Source organism: Anomaloglossus baeobatrachus, chromosome 3 (assembly GCF_048569485.1).
Source record: "Anomaloglossus baeobatrachus isolate aAnoBae1 chromosome 3, aAnoBae1.hap1, whole genome shotgun sequence".
In the NCBI taxonomy this organism is placed as follows: Eukaryota; Metazoa; Chordata; class Amphibia; order Anura; family Aromobatidae; genus Anomaloglossus; species Anomaloglossus baeobatrachus.
In genome coordinates, this window is record NC_134355.1 from 526031180 (window position 1) to 526052918 (window position 21739).

General features: G+C 48.1%; 1 protein-coding gene across 3 annotated transcripts in view; it reads right to left on the reverse strand.

Moving 5' to 3' along the window:
- The window catches only part of NYAP2 (neuronal tyrosine-phosphorylated phosphoinositide-3-kinase adaptor 2), a 342325-nt gene that overhangs the window by 154417 nt on the left and 166169 nt on the right, over positions 1-21739 (reverse strand). For all 3 annotated transcript variants that reach the window (XM_075340770.1, XM_075340769.1, XM_075340771.1), the window contains exon 3: positions 18378-18679. In XM_075340770.1, coding sequence (XP_075196885.1) covers positions 18378-18679 — 302 coding nt within the window. The remainder of the gene's footprint in view (positions 1-18377; positions 18680-21739) is intronic.

Sequence of the window (21739 nt, forward strand, 5' to 3'; positions counted from 1 at the left end):
TTTGGGGGGGGTTTGTAAACTAAATGAATTGTCCTAAGTTTGACATTTATGGCATATCAACAGAATTTGTCATAAATATAGTATAGATAAAGGTTCCAGTATACATTTTTGGAGCTCCTTTTGAAATTGAGTAATGTGCATATTTGGTCAGCTTTCCATTTCATAATTCTCAAGAGAAATATAGATCCCAGTGGTCTTAACCTCATGTATTTATGCAGAAGAGCCAGAAAAACAGGGTGGTGGTGACTGAGTTGGTGGAAAGTAACAGATATCAATGCACTTTGTCCAGATGAAGGGCGGTTTATTTCTCAATGTGTTTCAAAGTGGTCACACTTCTTAACCCCTTCAGCCCCGGGGCACTTTCCGTTTTTGCGTTTTTGTTTTTTGCTCCCCTTCTTCCTAGAGCCGTAACTTTTTTATTTTTCCGTCAATCTTGCCATATGAGGGCTTGTTTTTTGCGGGACAAGTTGTACTTTTAAATGAAACCATAAGTTTTACCATATGGTGTACTGGAAAGCAGCAAAAAAATTCCAAGTGTGGAAAAATTGCAAAAAAAGTGTGATGGCACAATAGTTTTTGGGATTTTTTATTCACGGTGTTCACTATATGGTAAAACTGATGTATGGGTATGATGCCTGAGGTTGGTGCGAGTTTGTAGACACCAAACATGTATAGGTTTACTTGTATCTAAGGGGTTAAAAAAAATTCACAAGTTTGTCCAATAAAAGTGGCGCACGTTTTGCGCCATTTTCCGAAACACGTAGCGTTCTTATTTTTTGGGATCTATGGCTCAGTGATGGCTTATTTCTTGCGTCTCGAGCTGATGTTTCTAATGGTGGCATTTTTGCGCAGATGCTACGTTTTGATCGCCTGTTATTGCATTTTGCGTAAAACTTGCGGCGACCAAAAAACGTAATTTTGGCGTTTGGAATTTTTTTGCCACTACGTCGTTTACCAATCAGATTAATTGATTTTATATTTTGATAGATCGGGCATTTCTGAACGCGGCGATACCAAATATGTGTATATTTATTTATTTTTTAGCCCTTTAATTTTCAATGGGGGGAAAGGGGGGTGATTTGAACTTTTAGGTTTTTTGTTTTTTTTTTAATTTTCTAAAACTTTTTTTTATTTTATTTTACTAGTCCCCCTAGGGGGCTATAGCGATCAGCAATCCGATTGCTGATCGCTATCTGCTGATTACAGCTATACCGCTGTAAACAGCAGAAATAGTCACTTTCTTTTTTCCTCTGCTCCGTGCCGAGGAAGAATGAAAGTGAAACTTCATAGCAGCAGGCGTCATCACATGACCCTGTGCTACGATGGCAACCACCGAACGTCACGTGATCACTCACGTGATGTCCGGAGGGGGCGGCGGTAAGTAAAAAACATGGCCGCGCGCATATAGATCTCGCTGCCAGACTTTGGCAGCGAGATCTAAAGGGTTAATGTTCCGGGTGGAATGCGATTCCACTCGGAACATGTAGGCACACATGTCAGCTGTTGAAAACAGCTGATATGTGTGCCGATCCACGCCGCCTGCCCGCGGCAGGGGGCGGGGCTTACCGGGACACGATCCATGACGGAAAGATCCGTCCATGGTCGTGAAGGGGTTAAGGAGAACCACCAAGAACTGGTGAACTTAGTGGTTGTACTGGAGACGAAGGACTGTGTTACGAATCGGCACCGCCATAGCCGCAAGCAGCCTGTTGCAGTTCCTGTTGCGCCCAGGCCCCGGCTGCCATTTTTGGCCGTGCCTCGGGTCGTCCAGCTGGCTGCTTCTTCCTCCACGTCTAAGTGTGGAGAGGCAGCTAGTGTGCATGCGCGCCTCGATTTACCCCAGACAGAGTCTAAGTCCAGTGTTTCGCCTCGTGAGCATGCTCAGCCTGATAGTGCCATTTCTGAGACTAAGCCCTTGGTTCAGGCTACTGAGCATGCTCCTACACAGTGCGAAAAGCCTCTTTGCACAGGTACTTGGACATCGGGCCGTGTGTAAGTCCTGTCTTGTGCCTACTGAGCATGCTCAGGCAGATAGTCTGATTTCCGAGACTGTTGTTCAGGCTCCTGAGCATGCTCAGGCACTTAGTGCATCAGAGGCTAGGTCCGGTAAGGACCTCACTGAGCATGTCCGTGAGGTGGCAAGTCCTGATAGGGAAGAGGGTGTCAGGTGTCCTGATGATGTGGCCACTCCGGAGTGGCTCGCAGAGGCCCACCCCTATGATCTGGCACCTCACCATTGGTCGTCAGACGATGACTGGTGAGGTGTTTGGGGCGTGGCTGCCATGAGGTCATCAATGACATTGCGGTTCCGGATAGGCCGCTGGTGACGTCACTGATGACATATCACTCTGTTATTGGACATTGGTGGTTCCACCCTGGGTTTGGGGCGGACTCAGGTTATAAAAGGGGCTGGAGACAACATGGAGATGCGCAGTCTTCACTTAGAGTTCATGGTGGCATAAGCCTTGTTGGAAGCGGTAGGTAGGACTAGGCGAACGGTGCCTGTCACGCCAAGATTCATGGTTCAGCACATGAGGGTCAGGCACCGTGCTTCCTTGCTGCCGTTCGAGTAGTGCTATAGCAGTCCAGTGGCATTAACTGGAGTGCGGTTGCTGCGTTACTTGTCCGTTTGTGCCTCCTACTCACACGGACGGCATACCTGCTGCGCCACCGGTCCGGTTGTGCCCTCTACATGCACGGACAGCATATTCCAGGACCCCTGTGGAGTTAACAGGGTGTTCCTGGATTGGGTGTTTGAACCCTATTTCCCTCCACGGCTTCCCAGGCAAATGCTACTGGTGTGACTACCTAGTCTGATGTGTCCTTCACACACGTGGCCAGTCGAGTGGTGACCAGAAACGCTAATCGGAGGACCGCTCGGCCTGACGTGTCTTACACACGTGGCCAACAGGGCACTGTCGCAGCGGTCTTCTTGGTCAACGCTACCTGGTCACCACCCGGCCTGACGTGTTCCCTTCACACGTGGTCGGAGTAGCGCCCGCTCCACCGAAACGCTAACTGGGTTGTCGTCCGGTCTGACGTGTCCTTACACACGTGACCGGTTCCCAGGTTTCCTGGGTTATCTGAGTCATAAGCTCTATAGTCTCCGCCTAACCCACAGGGTACCAGCAGCTCCATTACCATCTGGAGCACGGTGGGCCCCAACTGGCGATTGGGATATATACCTCCTGGTCCTAATCTGCCGGTTCCCCCGTAACAAACTGTAGAAGTAAAATTTATTTTAGAAACTAAATAAATTGTCCTAAATGAGACATTTATGGCATATCAAAATAATTCATCATAAATATATGATAGATAGAGGTTCCAGTATTCATTTTTTGGAGCTCCCATTGATCTTGAGTAATGTGCAAGTTTGGTCAGCTTTCCATTTCTGATTATTGATTTTCAAGAGAAATATGGATCCCAGTGGTGTTACTCTCACTTATTGATGCAGGAGAACCAAAAAAACAGAGTGGGGTTGATTATGCTACTGGGAAGTTACAGAGAACAATGCACTTTGTGCAGATGAAGGGAAACTTATTTCTCAATGTGTTTCGAAGTGGTCACACTTCTTATGAATAACCAACAAGAACTGGTCAACTTGGTGGTTCTCCTGAAAAAGTCGTGTGACCACTTCGGAACACGTTAAGAATAGAGTTGAGCGCGGTTCGAGGTTCGAGGTTCTCCAGTTCTAGGCTCGAGTGATTTTGGGGCCTGTTCTAGATCGAACTAGAACTCGAGCTTTTTGCAAAAGCTCGATAGTTCTAGAAACGTTCGAGAACGGTTCTAGCAGCAAAAAAACAGCTAATTCCTAGCTGGCTTTCCGCTGTAATAGTGTAAGTCACTCTGTGACTCACACTATTATGACATTTCAGTGTATAGTGTGCGGGAACAGCGCCTTCATATCACTGCTGTTTGTATAATGGCGATCGCCATTTTTTTTTTTTTCCCTTGTCTTCCTTCCCTAAGCGCGCGCGTCTTGTGGGGCGGGCCAGCATGTCAGCCAATCCCAGGCACACACACAGCTAAGTGGACTTTTAGCCAGAGAAGCAACGGCATGTGTGATAGGATGTCCATGTCACATGTCCCTGCATTATAAAAACGAGTATCTGCCCATCCGGACGCCATTATCTCTTCTGCGTCCTTGGTGTCAGACATCACTGGCGCAGCTCCGTCCTTTGTCCTATCGCCGATACAGCTGTATGCGCTCCATACACAGCGCTGGACAGCTTAGGGAGAGCACTTTCTATCAGTCCTTTTAAGCGCTCGTACCGGCAGGGTCAGAGCCATAGGTGACAGGTCCTGAAAACAGAAACAGCGTCTGTGTAGCCAAGGTCAGGGATTTCGTCGCTGCATTTCCCCATTAGGAGGGAATAGAAAGGCAGGCTTCCATTCCTCTACCCAGAGCCCCACAATCCTGGCACTGTACCCTCCTGTCCTCTGCACACTCCAACTCATTACAACTAAGCCATTATACTAGCAAACACTCAGTGTACCTAGTGGCATCCTAAACGTGGCTATTGGACTTTGCTATAGTCCCACTAGTGCAAAGATATTTGCAGCACCTCTGCCTGCATTGCACACTCAAACTCTTTTTAACTAAGCCATTATACTAGCAAACAGTCAGTGTACCTAGTGGCATCCTAAACGTGGCTATTGTACTTTGGTCTAGTCACACTAGTGCAAAGATATTTGCAGCACCTCTGCCTGCATTGCACACTCAAACTCTTTTTAACTAAGCCATTATACTAGCAAACAGTCAGTGTACCTAGTGGCATCCTAAACGTGGCTATTGGACTTTTGTCTAGTCCCACTAGTGCAAAGATATTTGCAGCACCTCTGCCTGCATTGCACACTCAAACTCATTGTTACTAAGCCATTATACTAGCAAACAGTCAGTGTACCTAGTGGCATCCTAAACGTGGCTATTGTACTTTGGTCTAGTCACACTAGTGCAAAGATATTTGCAGCACGTCTGCCTGTATTGCACACTCAAACTCTTTTTAACTAAGCCATTATACTAGCAAACACTGAGTGTACCTAGTGGCATCCTAAACGTGGCTATTGTACTTTTGTCTAGTCCCACTAGTGCAAAGATATTTGCAGCACCTCTGCCTGCATTGCACACTCAAACTCTTTTTAACTAAGCCATTATACTAGCAAACAGTCAGTGTACCTAGTGGCATCCTAAACGTGGCTATTGTACTTTTGTCTAGTCCCACTATTGTAAAGATATTTGCAGCACGTCTGCCTGCATTGCACACTGAAACTCTTTTTAACTAAGCCATTATACTAGCAAACAGTCAGTGTACCTAGTAGCATCCTAAACGTGGCTATTGTACTTTGGTCTAGTCACACTAGTGCAAAGATATTTGCAGCACGTCTGCCTGCATTGCACACTCAAACTCTTTTTAACTAAGCCATTATACTAGCAAACAGTCAGTGTACCTAGTGGCATCCTAAACGTGACTATTGTACTTTTGTCTAGTCACACTAGTGCAAAGATATTTGCAGCACGTCTGCCTGCATTGCACACTCAAACTCTTTTTAACTAAGCCATTATACTAGCAAACAGTCAGTGTACCTAGTGGCATCCTAATTTGGCTATTGTACTTTTGTCTAGTCACACTAGTGCAAAGATATTTGCAGCACGTCTGCCTGCATTGCACACTCAAACTCTTTTTAACTAAGCCATTATACTAGCAAACACTCAGTGTACCTAGTGGCATCGTAAACGTGGCTATTGTACTTTTGTCTAGTCCCACTAGTGCAAAGATATTTGCAGCACCTCTGCCTGCATTGCACACTCAAACTCTTTTTAACTAAGCCATTATACTAGCAAACAGTCAGTGTACCTAGTGGCATCATAGAACTCGCTGTTGTATTCCATTAGTGCCCCACTGGTGCAAATCTATGTGCAGCACCTCTGCATGACACCCTCCTGCTCTGTTTTTAATAAGCTATAATGATAGCAAAAAATACTGCCATTTAGTGGCATCATAGAACTCGCTGTTGTACTCCATTAGTGCCCCACTGGTGCAAATCTATGTGCAGCACCTCTGCATGACACCCTCCTGCTCTGTTTTTAATAAGCTATAATGATAGCAAAAAATACTGCCATTTAGTGGCATCATAGAACTGGCTGTTGTATTCCATTAGTGCCCCACTGGTGCCAAGCTATTTCTAGCACCTCTGCATGACACCCTCCTGCTCTGTTTTTAATAAGCTATAATGATAGCTAAAAATACTGCCATTTAGTGGCATCATAGAACTCGCTGTTGTATTCCATTAGTGCCCCACTGGTGCCAAGCTATTTCTAGCACCTCTACATGACACCCTCATGCACATTTTGCTACGCTAATGTTATAGCAAACTCAGGGAATTCATTGCTTCATTTGATAATTCGGAGGGATAGAAAGTCAGGCTTCCTTTAGCTTTTCCTTCTGTTCATAGACAGCATCTCCAAGTTCACACCCGAAGAGCAATTTCTCCTCCACGTCTAAGTGTGGAGAGGCAGCTAGTGCGCATGCGTGTGCCGATTTACCCCAGCCGCAGCCTAACTACAGTGTTTCGCCTAGTGAGTATGCTCAGCCTGACTGTGCCATTGCTAAGGCTAAGTCTTCATTTCGGGATACAGCGCATGCTCCCACACTTAGGCGGGCTTTGCACACTACGACATCGCAGGCCGATGCTGCGATGCCGAGTGCGATAGTGCCCGCCCCCGTCGCAGCAGCGATATGTGGTGATAGCTGGCGTAGCGAAAGTTATCGCTACGCCAGCTTCACACACACACTCACCTGCCGTGCGACGTCCCTGTGGCCGGCGACCCGCCTCCTTGTTAAGGGGGCGGGTCGTGCGGCGTCACTGCGACGTCACACGGCAGGCGGCCAATCAGAGCGGAGGGGCGGAGATGAGCAGGATGTAAACATCCTGCCCACCTCCTTCCTTCCGCATATCCTACGGAAGCCGCAGTGAGGCCGGTAGGAGACGTTCCTCGCTCCTGCGACTTCACACACAGCGATGTGTGCAGCCGCAGGAGCGAGGAACAACATCGGACCGTCGCGTCAGCGTAATCATGGATTACGCCGACGCTGCACCGATGATACGATTACGACGCTTTTGCGCTCGTTAATCGTATCATCCAGCCTTTACACACTGCGATGTCGCATGCGATGCCGGAAGTGCGTCATTTTCAATTTGACCCCACCGACATCGCACCTGCGATGTCGCAGTGTGCAAAGTGCCCCTTAGTGCAAAAAGCCTCTTTGCACAGGTACTTGCATTCCGTGCCGGGTCTAAGTCCTGTTTTGTGCCTAGACACCATGCTAAAGCTGATAGTCTTTTTTCAGAGACTGTATTTCATGCTACTGAGCATGCTCAGGCACTTACTGCATCAGTGACTAGGTCCGGTAATGAACTCTTTGGCCCTGCCCCTGATGTGGGGGTCCCATATAGACCACAGGGCATCAGGTGTCCTCCCAAATGGCTTGCAGAGGCCCACACCTATGACTTGTCACCGCATTATTGATGGTCAGACGATGACTGGTGAGGTTTTTGGGTCATGGCAGCCATGAGGTCATCATTGAAGTTGCGGTTCCAAATAGGACACTAGTTATGCCACTCATGACGTGTCACTCTACTTTTGTCTTCAGGAGGTGCATTGTGGTTCACCCTGGTTTGGGGCGGACCCAGGTTATAAAAGGGGCTGGAGCCAAGTGCGCAGTCTTCTATTATCCTCCGAAAGAGCACACCTCCATGTGTTGAACCCATTGCGGCTTTAGGCCAGAGGTAGGCAGGGATAGGGTGTCGATGCAGGCCACCACCACAGTTGGTAACGCAGAACGGTTAAGACCAACTCCTGTCCTACCAGTCCTGCTTGTGCAGCCCAGTGGCATTAACAGGTCTGCTGCTGCTGATGTGCCTGCTGTCCACAGGTGTGGCCCCTACGCACACGGTCAGCGTACTCAATGGCCCCTGTGTTGTTAACAGGGAGTTCCTGGGCTGGGTGGGCATGTGGACCCTGTGACGCTAACAGGGCTCCCAATCTCCAGATCCGAATGGCGTCTAACTCGGTTCAGGCTACTATTAGTTTCATAGCCACACAGCTCTGTATCCTCCACCAAACCTTCCAGTTGCCAACCTCTCCTTTTCCAACTGGGAGCACGGTGGACACTGACTGCTGATGGGGATATATACCTTTCTCTTTCTTTTCTTATTAATTTTCGTTATATAGCGGTAACATAGTATATACCACCTTATCCAAATCTGCTAGTCCCACTGTAACAGATGGTGTTTCTTCAGCAAATGTTACTGTTGCTTAACCACCAAATCCACGGACCAAAACTTTTTTCCCCTTTCCAACACACCTGTTCCCCTTTCCACCAGCATCTGTCCTTTTTCAACTCATTTTGGTATATGACCAAAAGTGCAACTCTGCAGGGACACCGTACTCAACGCCATCTCAGCACAGCAGCCAGCCCTCGGTCCCTCAGATGTGGACAAGTAAAAGACCATTTCCTCCTATCCATGACAAAGCATTGAGATTCACTCTGTGCAGCACTGGTGTTTAGTGGAAAAGCAGATCTAAGATTGCGTACCACATTCTGCAGATACTCCTGTATACGTGCGTCCATTTCTATGGCAGGAATTATTTCGCCAAATTTTGTCTTGTACCGGGGATCTAACAGTGTGGCAACCCAGTATTCAGGATTACTTTGAATTCGTACAATCCGAGGGTCATGTTGTAGGTAGTGCAGCAAGAAGGCGCTCATGTGTCTTGTGCATCCAGGAGGACCAAGTCCTTGGTGTGTTGGTGGCAGAGAGGTGAGAATCGTGCCTCCTTCCTCTGCCCTCTCCCCACAACCTCGCACAACCGAAATGTGAGCAAGCTCTCACTCATCTGCTGAGTCTTCCATGCCCATCGCCAGTTCGTCCTCCATTTCTTCATGGGCTCCTGCACCTTCCTCAACACTTTTTGCTGATACTATGCGCCCTTGTTAATCCCTCTCCCTCACCATGACTGCCGCCTAGGTGCCGCTGACCATCTGGACCTCGTAGATCTTGTTATCCCTTCCGCATATGACTCCTCCTGTACTTCCTCCCCTTCCTCTTGTCCCAACACCTGACTCCGAATAATAATTACAGTGTGCTCCATCATGTAGATGACCAGAATTGTCATGCTGAGAATGGCATCACTAGTGCTAAACATCTCCGTCGACATTTGTAAACTGTGTAGCAGGGTGCATAGGTCCTTGATCTGACACCACTCCAGCAGCGTAATCTGCACCACCTCTGGATCAAGTTATCCCAGGCTATATGTCATAACGTATTGCAGCAGGGTTAGGCGGTGCTGCCACAAACGCTGCAACATGTGCAGATTCAAATTCCTGCGTGTCGGCACATCGCATTTCAGGCGTTTAACCACCAGACCTAAAGACTTCTGTAGCGACAAAAGTTGTTGAGCTGCTGTGTGAGCACGATGGAAGTGAGCACATAGCGAGCGTGCCCACTCCACAAGGCCATGTAGGCCGTGATGGTGTTTTAAAAATTGCTGGAGAATTAGGTTCAACACGTGAGCCATACAAGGCACGTGTGTCACATTGCCCTGACGATGGCCCGCAGCCAGGTTTGCATCATTGCCGCACACGGCTGTTAAGTCACCAACGGAGTCCGCTCCGTCAATTTGTACTCCGGTCGCCAGGTGACAACGTGTTCCTTTCATGCATAGTGCTGATGATGGGAGAGGAGTCGATGCCAGCGGCGCAGGTGGACGCAGGTTATGCTCACCCACTGGGCTGCATTACCTTGACAGATGCAGAATCTCTGGCTGAATGTAGCTGGTGGGTATCTCACAGATGAAATACCATCATTCAGCTACAACCAATGGGAAGACACCACACCCTTTTTATGCCCATCCTGTCTGCAGACCACTGCCAGACATAGCTATGAACCTCTGGTTAATTTTACCCCCAGTTCAGTTTTATGATTTTGTGTGCTTGTTATCTGACTACTTTTCCTGCTTGCTGTTTATGTACCTTGTTGGCCGATCCGCATTTCACCTCTGCTTGTTTTCTGATTAAGTCCTGGCCGTCCCATTCTGTTCCTGTTCCTCAATTAATGTTTTGACCCTGCCTGACTACTATTCTCTGGAACTGCAGCCTTCCACAGATATTAATCACCTTGGGCCCTGTGTAATTCCTAATCCCTGTATAGGGGTTAAAGGGTTTCAGGGTGCTAGGGGTCCTGCTTGGTGAGTGGCTTCCCTCTAGCCTATCATTTACAGCCCATCTGAGTGTGTGGATCAAGGAAGGCGTTACACCGTGCTCTCTGCAGAAGGCCATGTGGGCCAGGATAGTGCTTTAAAAATTGCTGGACAACCAGGTTCAACACGTGAACCACACAAGGCACGTGTGTCACATTGTCACAGCGAAGGGCCGCACCCATGTTTGCATCATTGTCGCACCCGGCCTTCCCTGGCTGCTGGTTGAGTGGAGACAACCATTGATGAAACTCGGTCTCCAGAGCTAACCGTCCACAACTTCTCAGCGGTGTGACTCACATTTCCCATACATTTCAAAGTAAACCTTTGACCGCCTGATGGCATTGAGCTCTGCTGCCAGTGTCGCGGGCGGGGAGGAGGGTGTCAGCACACCGCGCTCACCCCTTCTGCTCGGGTCCGGCAGTTGCTCCTGGTGGCTCGAGCTGCGGGCCGGATCCCGGGGTGTCTCGAGCGGCACTCCTCGCCCGTGAGTGAAAAGGGGGTGTTTGTTGGGATTATAGTTCGTGACGCCACCCACGGTTGTGGTGATGGCACCACCGCTGCTCAGTGTGGGGGTCCCGGGGATGGTGATGGGAGCAGCCAGGTGTTGTGTTGCCCCTCCGTGGGTAGGGGTTGGAGATCCCGGGGCCCGGTGAAGAGATGCAAGGTGTAGGGCCTGGAGGGCGCAGGGACGCGGGGGCAGCGCTGTGCCTTGCGGCACTATGGTACTCACTCAGCCTGACACGGACACAGTTTGTACGGTAAACCAACGGCTGGTAGGACGGTCCCACAGACGGCTGCACCTGCACTCCCGGTAGGTGACGGTGACTTCTCTCTTCCTTGCACCTGTGTGGTCTGGTGGTATCGGTGGATTCCCTCCGGTTACCCGCTCCCCGACTTCAATCTGGGCCTGAGGAGCTCTACACTTTGCCCGCAGGCGCTGGCCCTGGGGAAACTGGTGCCTTGGCGGTGGCGGTGTCTCCCCGTTAATGGTCGGGCTGTTGCCGTCAATCGGGACTTTGTTGTTGGGGGATCTGCGTCCCCGTCACTGACGGATTCGGCAAATTGGGCGACTCCTAGCCTTGCCGGGGTCCGAGAGGCCCCTGCCCTGGTGCTGACTGTCCTTCGGAACACTGCTCCAGACCACCGGGCACACAGCCAACGGGGTCCTTCCAGGAACTTCCGAACTGTCCCACTCCGGACAGTCACCGCCGTCGCTGACCTTGCTGTTCTAGCCCTACACACAGCTGGGCTCTCAGGCTTTGCACACTCTCTGCGCTGTCTCCACTTCTTGCTTTCCTCCTGTTCCACTTTCCTTTCCTTCACTTTCACTTCTTGTTGTTTACTCTAGCCCCTGCCTGGGCTACTCCTCACTCCTTCCACTTACTCCTCCCTGACAGAACTGCACTCTTGCCCTGCCTGGGCTAATCTGCCTGGTTACTTCCTGCCTCCAGAGTTGTGAGCTCCTTGGTGGGCGGAGCCAACCGCCTGGCCCACCCCCTGGTGTGCATCACAGACTCCTGGAGAGAGGCAACAAGGATTTCTGGTTACCAGGTGTGCCTACCTGGAGTGTGGGGTGTAATGGTGTTGTTATCTGTGTCCCCTGGCTGGCCCAGGGCGACACACCAGCATAGCAAGGAGGTGTGTGGCATTCCTTGTGCGCAGTTACAAGGAAGGGTGGCCTGACCACACAGGGTTTTCGCCAAGGTGGAGGACCCAGACGAGGTTGAAAAGGCAGAAGCAGTGTATTAACTTCTACATACAGAAGAAGGATTGACACAACTCGTGGGGACGGCAAGACTTGTACAGCAGACCCTTCTCCATCTCTCCCCACAGTAACCCATTGCCCAGTCAGCGACATGTAACGCCCCTGTCCATGCTTACTGGGCCAATTATCTGTGGTGAAATGCACCCTGTCACACAGAGTTTCTCAAGGAATCAGTGATGTTTAGTGCGACATGCTGGTGTAGCGCGTGCACGCCTTTGTTGGAGAAGGAGTGGCGCCTGGGCATCGGCTCTTGGGGCACTGCGATGGGCATAAGGTCTCAAAAATCCTCGGTTAAAAAGGTTGGAAAGGCAGCATTTTGGTAGCCAACAGTTTCCAGATGCTGAAAGTCAACCTCTAAGCCATGTCATGCCCTTCTAAAAGCATGTAAAACACAGTAAGGGGACTCCAACCACAGTCTCCCTAGTTGCCACTAATTGGGCCACACACACCCCACTTGACTGGCATCAGTTGACCCAATTTTCAAGATGAAAAAGATGCTTTGCATGAAGCACTCTCAAAAATACGCGTGCCTTTCCCGTCCCCTGGCTGACCCAGGGGAAGACAAGTCCTCTGAGAGCCATGATTTGTTCTTTTTGGTTCTTTTAGAAACACAGCGAGGGGACTCCAACCACAGTCTCCCTCGTTGCCACTAATTGGGCCACACACACTCCACTTGACTGGCATCAGTTGACCCAATTTTCAAGATGAAAAAGATGCTTTGCATGAAGCACTCTCAAAAATACACGTGCCTTTCCCGTCCCCTGGCTGACCCAGGGGAAGAAAAGTCCTCTGAGAGCCATGACTTGTTCATCTTGGTTCTTTTAGAAACACAGCGAGGGGACTCCAACCACAGTCTCCCTCGTTTCCACTAACTGGGCCACACACACCCCACTTGACTGGCATCAGTTGACCCAATTTTCAAGATGAAAAAGATGCTTTGCATGAAGCACTCTCAAAAATACGCGTGCCTTTCCCGTCCCCTGGCTGACCCAGGGGAAGAAAAGTCCTCTGAGAGCCATGACTTGTTCATCTTGGTTCTTTTAGAAACACAGCGAGGGGACTCCAACCACAGTCTCCCTCGTTGCCACTAATTGGGCCACACACACTCCACTTGACTGGCATCAGTTGACCCAATTTTCAAGATGAAAAAGATGCTTTGCATGAAGCACTCTCAAAAATACACGTGCCTTTCCCGTCCCCTGGCTGACCCAGGGGAAGAAAAGTCCTCTGAGAGCCATGACTTGTTCATCTTGGTTCTTTTAGAAACACAGCGAGGGGACTCCAACCACAGTCTCCCTCGTTTCCACTAACTGGGCCACACACACCCCACTTGACTGGCATCAGTTGACCCAATTTTCAAGATGAAAAAGATGCTTTGCATGAAGCACTCTCAAAAATACGCGTGCCTTTCCCGTCCCCTGGCTGACCCAGGGGAAGAAAAGTCCTCTGAGAGCCATGACTTGTTCATCTTGGTTCTTTTAGAAACACAGCGAGGGGACTCCAACCACAGTCTCCCTCGTTTCCACTAACTGGGCCACACACACCCCACTTGACTGGCATCAGTTGACCCAATTTTCAAGATGAAAAAGATGCTTTGAATGAAGCACTCTCAAAAATACGCGTGCCTTTCCCGTCCCCTGGCTGACCCAGGGGAAGAAAAGTCCTCTGAGAGCCATGACTTGTTCATCTTGGTTCTTTTAGAAACACAGCGAGGGGACTCTAACCACAGTCTCCCTCATTGCCACTAATTGGGCCACACACACCCCACTTGACTAGCATCAGTTGACCCCCCTTTTCAAAATGAAAAAGATGCTTTGCATGAAGCACTCTCAAAAATACGCGTGCCTTTCCCGTTCCCTGGCTGACCCAGGGGAAGAAAAGTCCTCTGAGAGCCATGACTTGTTCATTTTGGTTCTTTTAGAAACACAGTGAGGGGACTCTAACCACAGTCTCCCTCATTGCCACTAATTGGGCCACACACACCCCACTTGACTGGCATCAGTTGACCCAATTTTCAAGATGAAAAAGATGCTTTGCATGAAGCACTCTCAAAAATACGCATGCCTTTCCCGTCCCCTGGCTGACCCAGGGGAAGACAAGTCATCTGAGAGCCATGATTTGTTCATTTTGGTTCTTTTAGAAACACAGCGAGGGGACTCCAACCACAGTCTCCCTCGTTGCCACTAATTGGGCCACACACACCCCACTTGACTAGCATCAATTGACCCCCCTTTTCAAAATGAAAAAGATGCTTTGCATGAAGCACTCTCAAAAATACGCGTGCCTTTCCCGTCCCCTGGCTGACCCAGGGGAAGAAAAGTCCTCTGAGAGCCATGACTTGTTCATCTTGGTTCTATTAGAAACACAGCGAGGGGACTCCAACCACAGTCTCCCTCGTTTCCACTAACTGGGCCACACACACCCCACTTGACTGGCATCAGTTGACCCCCATTTTCAAGCTTACAAAGATGCTTTGCATGAAGCACTATCAAAAATACGCGTGCCTTTCGCCTCCCCTGGATGACGCAGGGGAAGAAAAGTCCTCTGAGAGCCATGACTTGTTCATCTTGGTTCTTTTAGAAACACAGCGAGGGGACTCCAACCACAGTCTCCCTAGTTTCCACTAACTGGGCCACACACACCCCACTTGACTGGCATCAGTTGACCCCCATTTTCAAGCTTACAAAGATGCTTTGCATGAAGCACTATCAAAAATACGCGTGCCTTTCGCCTCCCCTGGATGACCCAGGGGAAGACAAGTCCTCTGAGAGCCATGATTTGTTCTTTTTGGTTCTTTTAGAAACACAGCGAGGGGACTCCAACCACAGTCTCCCTCGTTGCCACTAATTGGGCCACACACACCCCACTTGACTAGCATCAGTTGACCCCCCTTTTCAAAATGAAAAAGATGCTTTGCATGAAGCACTCTCAAAAAGACGCGTGCCTTTCCCGTCCCCTGGCTGACCCAGGGGAAGAAAAGTCCTCTGAGAGCCATGACTTGTTCATCTTGGTTCTTTTAGAAACACAGCGAGGGGACTCCAACCACAGTCTCCCTCGTTTCCACTAACTGGGCCACACACACCCCACTTGACTGGCATCAGTTGACCCAATTTTCAAGATGAAAAAGATGCTTTGCATGAAGCACTCTCAAAAATACGCGTGCCTTTCCCGTCCCCTGGCTGACCCAGGGGAAGAAAAGTCCTCTGAGAGCCATGACTTGTTCATCTTGGTTCTTTTAGAAACACAGCGAGGGGACTCCAACCACAGTCTCCCTCGTTTCCACTAACTGGGCCACACACACCCCACTTGACTGGCATCAGTTGACCCAATTTTCAAGATGAAAAAGATGCTTTGCATGAAGCACTCTCAAAAATACGCGTGCCTTTCCCGTCCCCTGGCTGACCCAGGGGAAGAAAAGTCCTCTGAGAGCCATGACTTGTTCATCTTGGTTCTTTTAGAAACACAGCGAGGGGACTCCAACCACAGTCTCCCTCGTTTCCACTAACTGGGCCACACACACCCCACTTGACTGGCATCAGTTGACCCAATTTTCAAGATGAAAAAGATGCTTTGCATGAAGCACTCTCAAAAATACGCGTGCCTTTCCCGTCCCCTGGCTGACCCAGGGGAAGAAAAGTCCTCTGAGAGCCATGACTTGTTCATCTTGGTTCTTTTAGAAACACAGCGAGGGGACTCCAACCACAGTCTCCCTCGTTGCCACTAATTGGGCCACACACACCCCACTTGACTAGCATCAGTTGACCCCCCTTTTCAAAATGAAAAAGATGCTTTGCATGAAGCACTCTCAAAAATACGCGTGCCTTTCCCGTCCCCTGGCTGACCCAGGGGAAGAAAAGTCCTCTGAGAGCCATGACTTGTTCATCTTGGTTCTTTTAGAAACACAGCGAGGGGACTCCAACCACAGTCTCCCTCGTTTCCACTAACTGGGCCACACACACCCCACTTGACTGGCATCAGTTGACCCCCATTTTCAAGCTTACAAAGATGCTTTGCATGAAGCACTCTCAAAAATACGCGTGCCTTTCGCCTCCCCTGGATGACGCAGGGGAAGAAAAGTCCTCTGAGAGCCATGACTTGTTCATCTTGGTTCTTTTAGAAACACAGCGAGGGGACTCCAACCACAGTCTCCCTCGTTTCCACTAACTGGGCCACACACACCCCACTTGACTGGCATCAGTTGACCCCCATTTTAAAGCTTACAAAGATGCTTTGCATGAAGCACTATAAAAAATACGCGTTCCTTTTGCCTCCCCTGGATGACCCAGGGGAAGAAAAGTCCTCTGAGAGCCGTGACTTGTTCATCTTGGTTCTTTTAGAAACACAACGAGGGGACTCCAACCACAGTCTCCCTCGTTTCCACTAACTGGGCCACACACACCCCACTTGACTGGCATCAGTTGACCCCCATTTTCAAGCTTACAAAGATGCTTTGCATGAAGCACTATCAAAAATACGCGTGCCTTTCGCCTCCCCTGGATGACCCAGGGGAAGAAAAGTCCTCTGAGAGCCGTGACTTGTTCATCTTGGTTCTTTTAGAAACACAGCGCGGGGACTCTAACCACAGTCTCCCTCATTGCCACTAATTGGGCCACACACACCCCACTTGACTAGCATCAGTTGACCCCCCTTTTCAAAATGAAAAAGATGCTTTGCATGAAGCACTCTCAAAAATACGCGTGCCTTTCCCGTCCCCTGGCTGACCCAGGGGAAGAAAAGTCCTCTGAGAGCCATGACTTGTTCATCTTGGTTCTTTTAGAAACACAGCAAGGGGACTCCAACCACAGTCTCCCTCGTTTCCATTAACTGGGCCACACACACCCCACTTGACTGGCATCAGTTGACCCAATTTTCAAGATGAAAAAGATGCTTTGCATGAAGCACTCTCAAAAATACGCGTGCCTTTCCCGTCCCCTGGCTGACCCAGGGGAAGAAAAGTCCTCTGAGAGCCATGTCCACATTGTCAGTGGACAGACACGTGTGCTTATCTGCCAGCAGACCCCCAGCAGCACTGAAGACAGGTTCCGAGAGAACGCTGGCTGCAGGACACGACAAGATCCCCAAGGCGTACGTGGCGAGCTCAGGCAATTTATCAAGATTGGAAGCCTAAAATGAGCAGGGCTCAAGTTGCACAATAATGGAATCGATGTTTCCTTGCATATACTCATATATCTGTGTGTCTTTCTCTTTTTCCTTGTCCAGCTGTTTTGTTTTCGCATGAGTATATGTCCTTGTCACTTTCCCATGTGTTTGTGTTGTGTTGTGAGTTGTTTGTCACCTTTTGGACACCTTTGAGGGTGTTTTCTAGGTGTTTTTATGTGTTTGTGATTGCCTGCCATTGTTTCCTATGCAGTTCGAGTTCGGTTCGTCGAACGTTCGACGAGCCGAACTCGAACGGGACCTCCGTTCGGCGAACCGACCTCGAGCCGAACCGGGACCGGTTCGCTCATCTCTAGTTAAGAACTAAACCAACCTTCATCTGGACAAAGCGCATTGGTCTCTGTTACTTCCCAGCAGCGCAGTCAGCACCACAACGTTTTTCTGGATCTCCTGCATTGCTTCATGCCTCTTAGGGCTTGTGGCTCGTGTGGCAGCTGGTCACAGGCTCTGATCTTGTTGTGTGCTACACAAGTCACCAAGGTGTGCACATACTCTACAAATACCAATACTAGTCAGTTGGATAAGACCCTATTTCTACTCTTCTGTCTTATAGTTTCTCATATTTACCCTCATTTATTGGACATTTATCATATACTTCATTGATATGTCAGAATTGATTAAGATTGGTGCACCTCTTTAAATAAAATTACAAAAGTGCTACACATACTGAATGTGGCAACTTAGAAAAACATTACACATTATAAAACCATTCACAATGGGCATAAGAAATAAAGTGCAAAGTGTAATGGAAAATTCTTATTTGCAAAAATTACATTTCTACCATGGTCACAAAAATGCAATGTATAGTAGATGGCCCATGTGAACTCACCTAGGGCTAATTTCACACTGGGTACATTTGATCAGTATTTGCATAAATATTTTTAAGCCAAATTCAGGAGTTCATGGAGAATAAGTCGACTCCTTCCGTAATACATTTGCATGTCTAAGTACAGATGTACATTACTGACCAAATCTGCTCTCAGTGAACTCCGCCTAAAGCTTTTTCAGATTTATTTTTCTAAATGGTAGTAAATGACATGTGTAAACTACCTTTAAATATTTTAATTGCTTCTAATACATATCAGCAACCTCCAGATTATGATGTAGAAAATAGGATTGTTCCATTAATTATAATATGCCCTGGAAGGGAAGCATGTTCCACAGATAGCTTACCATCTGTCCTGTCTGTGAACTTTGGACTCTTGCCTAGTGTTCCGGAATTGACAGTCTCTGAAGAAATGCTTAGCTTAGTGTTTGGGTCTCGTTTTGGTTTCGGAGGTGGTTGTTTCCGGGAACAACCACTGCTGTCATCATCAGCACCACCCACTGAATGAAGGGACTGTGAGCGCACTGCAAATCCACTAGAACATGGATGTGGTAACCTGTCTTGAGGTGCAGGCATTGTCATAAATCCCATGCGGAAATGTTTATTGACGTAGCTCCCTTCACTTGCTCTTGCCACCTGTCCACCAATGCTGTAGAAATAAAAGAAAATACATATTAAAATTTCACTTTTTTTTTCTAAAAAAAATAAAAACAAAAAACAGAAAACTGCCAGACTAAAAAAAGCCATGATTTCCATTTAGAACTGCTACAAAGTTGATCAAAATAGATCTTAAAAATGTATCATAGACTTTTGATTGAACTGTATTAATTCTTGATTCTAAGGAGGTAGATTAGTGGCTCTAAAGGGAGTGTTACACGCAGCGATATCATTTGAGATATCGCTAGCGAGCGTACCCGCCCCCGTCGTTTGTGCATCATGGGCAAATCGCTGCACGTGACGCACAATATCGTTAGGAGCCGTCACACGGACTTAGCTTTCTAGCGACGTCACTGTGTCCGGCAAACCGCCTCCTTTCTAAGGGGGTGGTTCGTTCAGCGTCACAGCGGACGCCCAACAGAAGCGGAGGGGCGGAGATGAGCGTCCGTAACATCCCACCCACCTCCTTCCTTCCTCATTGGCGGCAGCCGCAGGTAAGCTGTAATTTGTCGCTCCAGAGGTGTCACACGTAGCGATTTGTGCTGCCTCGGGACCGATGAACAACCTGCGTGCTCAACAATCAAATATTTTTTTAAAAGGAACGACGTGTCAACGATGGATGATAAGGTGAGTATTTTCCATCGTTATCGGTCGTTCCTTGCTGTCACACGCAACGACTTCACTAACGATGCCGGATGTGTGTCACGGAATCCATGACCCCGGCATTTCATCGTTAGATACATCGTTGCATGTAATGGGGCCTTTAGATTTTATTCAGATGTAAGATCAACACTGCCCGAGGGTATGTCCAAATGTCTCTCAGAATAGAAAGAAAGCCAGCTCACAACCATATAGTAATGTAAGTAAGTCCAATGTGCATAGAACCAGGCTCCAAACAGGTGTGAGATTCAATATGAAGACTAAAGAGGTTTTTCTGCTCTAGCTTCTGGATGATTAAAAGTTCATTTATTAGAAAATCCTTAAAACATAGCACATATTTTTACAACTTCAGGAAGGAAACACAAAGCAACGCGTTTCGAACACAACCAGTGCTCTTTCCCAAAGCTTTGATAAAGAGCACTAGTTGTGTTCAAAACGCGTCACTTTGTGCCTTCCTAATGCATTTACCCATATGTGCTATGTTTTAAGGATTTTCCAATAAATAAGCTATTAATCATCCGGAAGATGGAACAGAAAAACCTCTTGTCTTCACATTATGTCCAAATGTGATGGGAAATATCATTTGCAGATCTTGTCATGGAATTTTTCACTGATTTAGGCCCGTTTCACACGTCAGTGAAAAACACTGACGTTCTTCACTGACTTGTAAAACACGCACATGTCCCTCCGTGTTCCGTGATTCACGGCACACGTGGGTTGTCCATGTGCAATCCGTGATCTGTGATTGCATATGGACATTACTCACCTGCCTTCACTGCTGCTGTCCATGGTGCTGAAGTCTCTGGCTCTGCAGCGTCCGCCCACCGCTCTCAGTACCTACTTCCTGGTCGGGTATTCCTACTCTCATGAATATTCATGAGCTAGGCAGGAGCTGCCGAGAGCAGAGGCTCCAGAGCGAATTGCAGGCAAGGTAAGTTGAAAATATTTAATATGTCCGTGATTTTCTGGTACGTGTTTCACTGATCACACATGGATCACACCATAGTGTGGTCTGTGGGTCATCAGTGATGCCAGAAAAAAACGGACTTGTCTCCGTGCAGAATCCCGGCCACGCGTGCACGCTGCACGGAGACACGTTCAGTGAAAAATCACTGATATGTGAGCAGACCCATTGATTAGAATGGGTCTGCATATGTCAGTGATTCTGGTACGTTTTAAAAGAAAAGCACAAATGTACCAGAATCACTGCCGTGTGAAAGGGGCCTTACTGTGAAATTGCACCCTATGCATGGCAAATGGTGATATGCAACATGATAAACCCTAGTCGAAACCAACATACTGCTGATTAAAAATCTGCATCACATGTCAATTTCTGCATGAAAATATTTTTTTATCTAGGGAATGCGATTTGGAATATTATCTACTATGGTTCAGTGAGTTACTGAAATTTTCTGTTGCAAATCTGGACAGAAAATATGCAACACAAGTGAATACAGCTTTGATTTTAAAGGGATGTTCTCAAGTTTAATTAATAGATCCAATGGATATGGGATAACTTTATGATTACTATGGGTCTGACTGTTGTGGCCTTCACTGATGCAGAGAACCAGGGCTTTGAAGAGCCCCAGCTGAATGGAGTGGAGGTTGATCATACACATTACTGACCCATTCATTCTCAGGCTGGATTCACATGATTGTATGGCATCCGATACAAGTGCATCGGATGCGATATGCTAATGACCTTCGGCTCCCGCACTGCCTCCAGCATGAGCCGAGTGTCATGCAACTGTGATCCGATCCTGCGATCGGATCACAGCTGCAGAGGAGGGGGGCACGATTACTCTTCCCATCTCCTCCATTCTCAGCTTATGCTATTATCGCACTGCACTTGGATGTCATCCAAGTGCAGTCCGATGTTTCACTTGCACCCATAGACTTGTATGGGTGCAAGTGACACGTCTCTCACTGACAATCGCAGCATGCTGCTACTTTTTGCTCATCCAGAATCTGGATGAGAAAAAAGCTGACCATCTGCTCCCCCTCATTGAATAACATTGGTCAGAGTGCAATGCGAGATTTTCTCACTTTGCACTTATCCGAGTTAGCACCAGAGATTGCTGAGCGCTAAGCTTGACTGATCTTTGGCACTCCTATTAGAATAAATGGAGAGGCAGTGCCCATGATTGATCACCACTCCATTCAGCTACAGAGCCCCAATCAGAATCGGTTAGGGGCACTGCAGTCGGACCCTCAGCAATCAGATATGTATCTTCTATCCAATTGATAGGGGATAACTTTAAAACTTGAGAACAGCCCTTTAAGGAAGAATAATAAACAAAATGTGCAATCTTGTACTAAGGTGAACAAACAAGCCAACCATGTTTTTGTTTTTTTTATTTTCTTTTTTACAAAGCATCTCAGTTACTTTGAA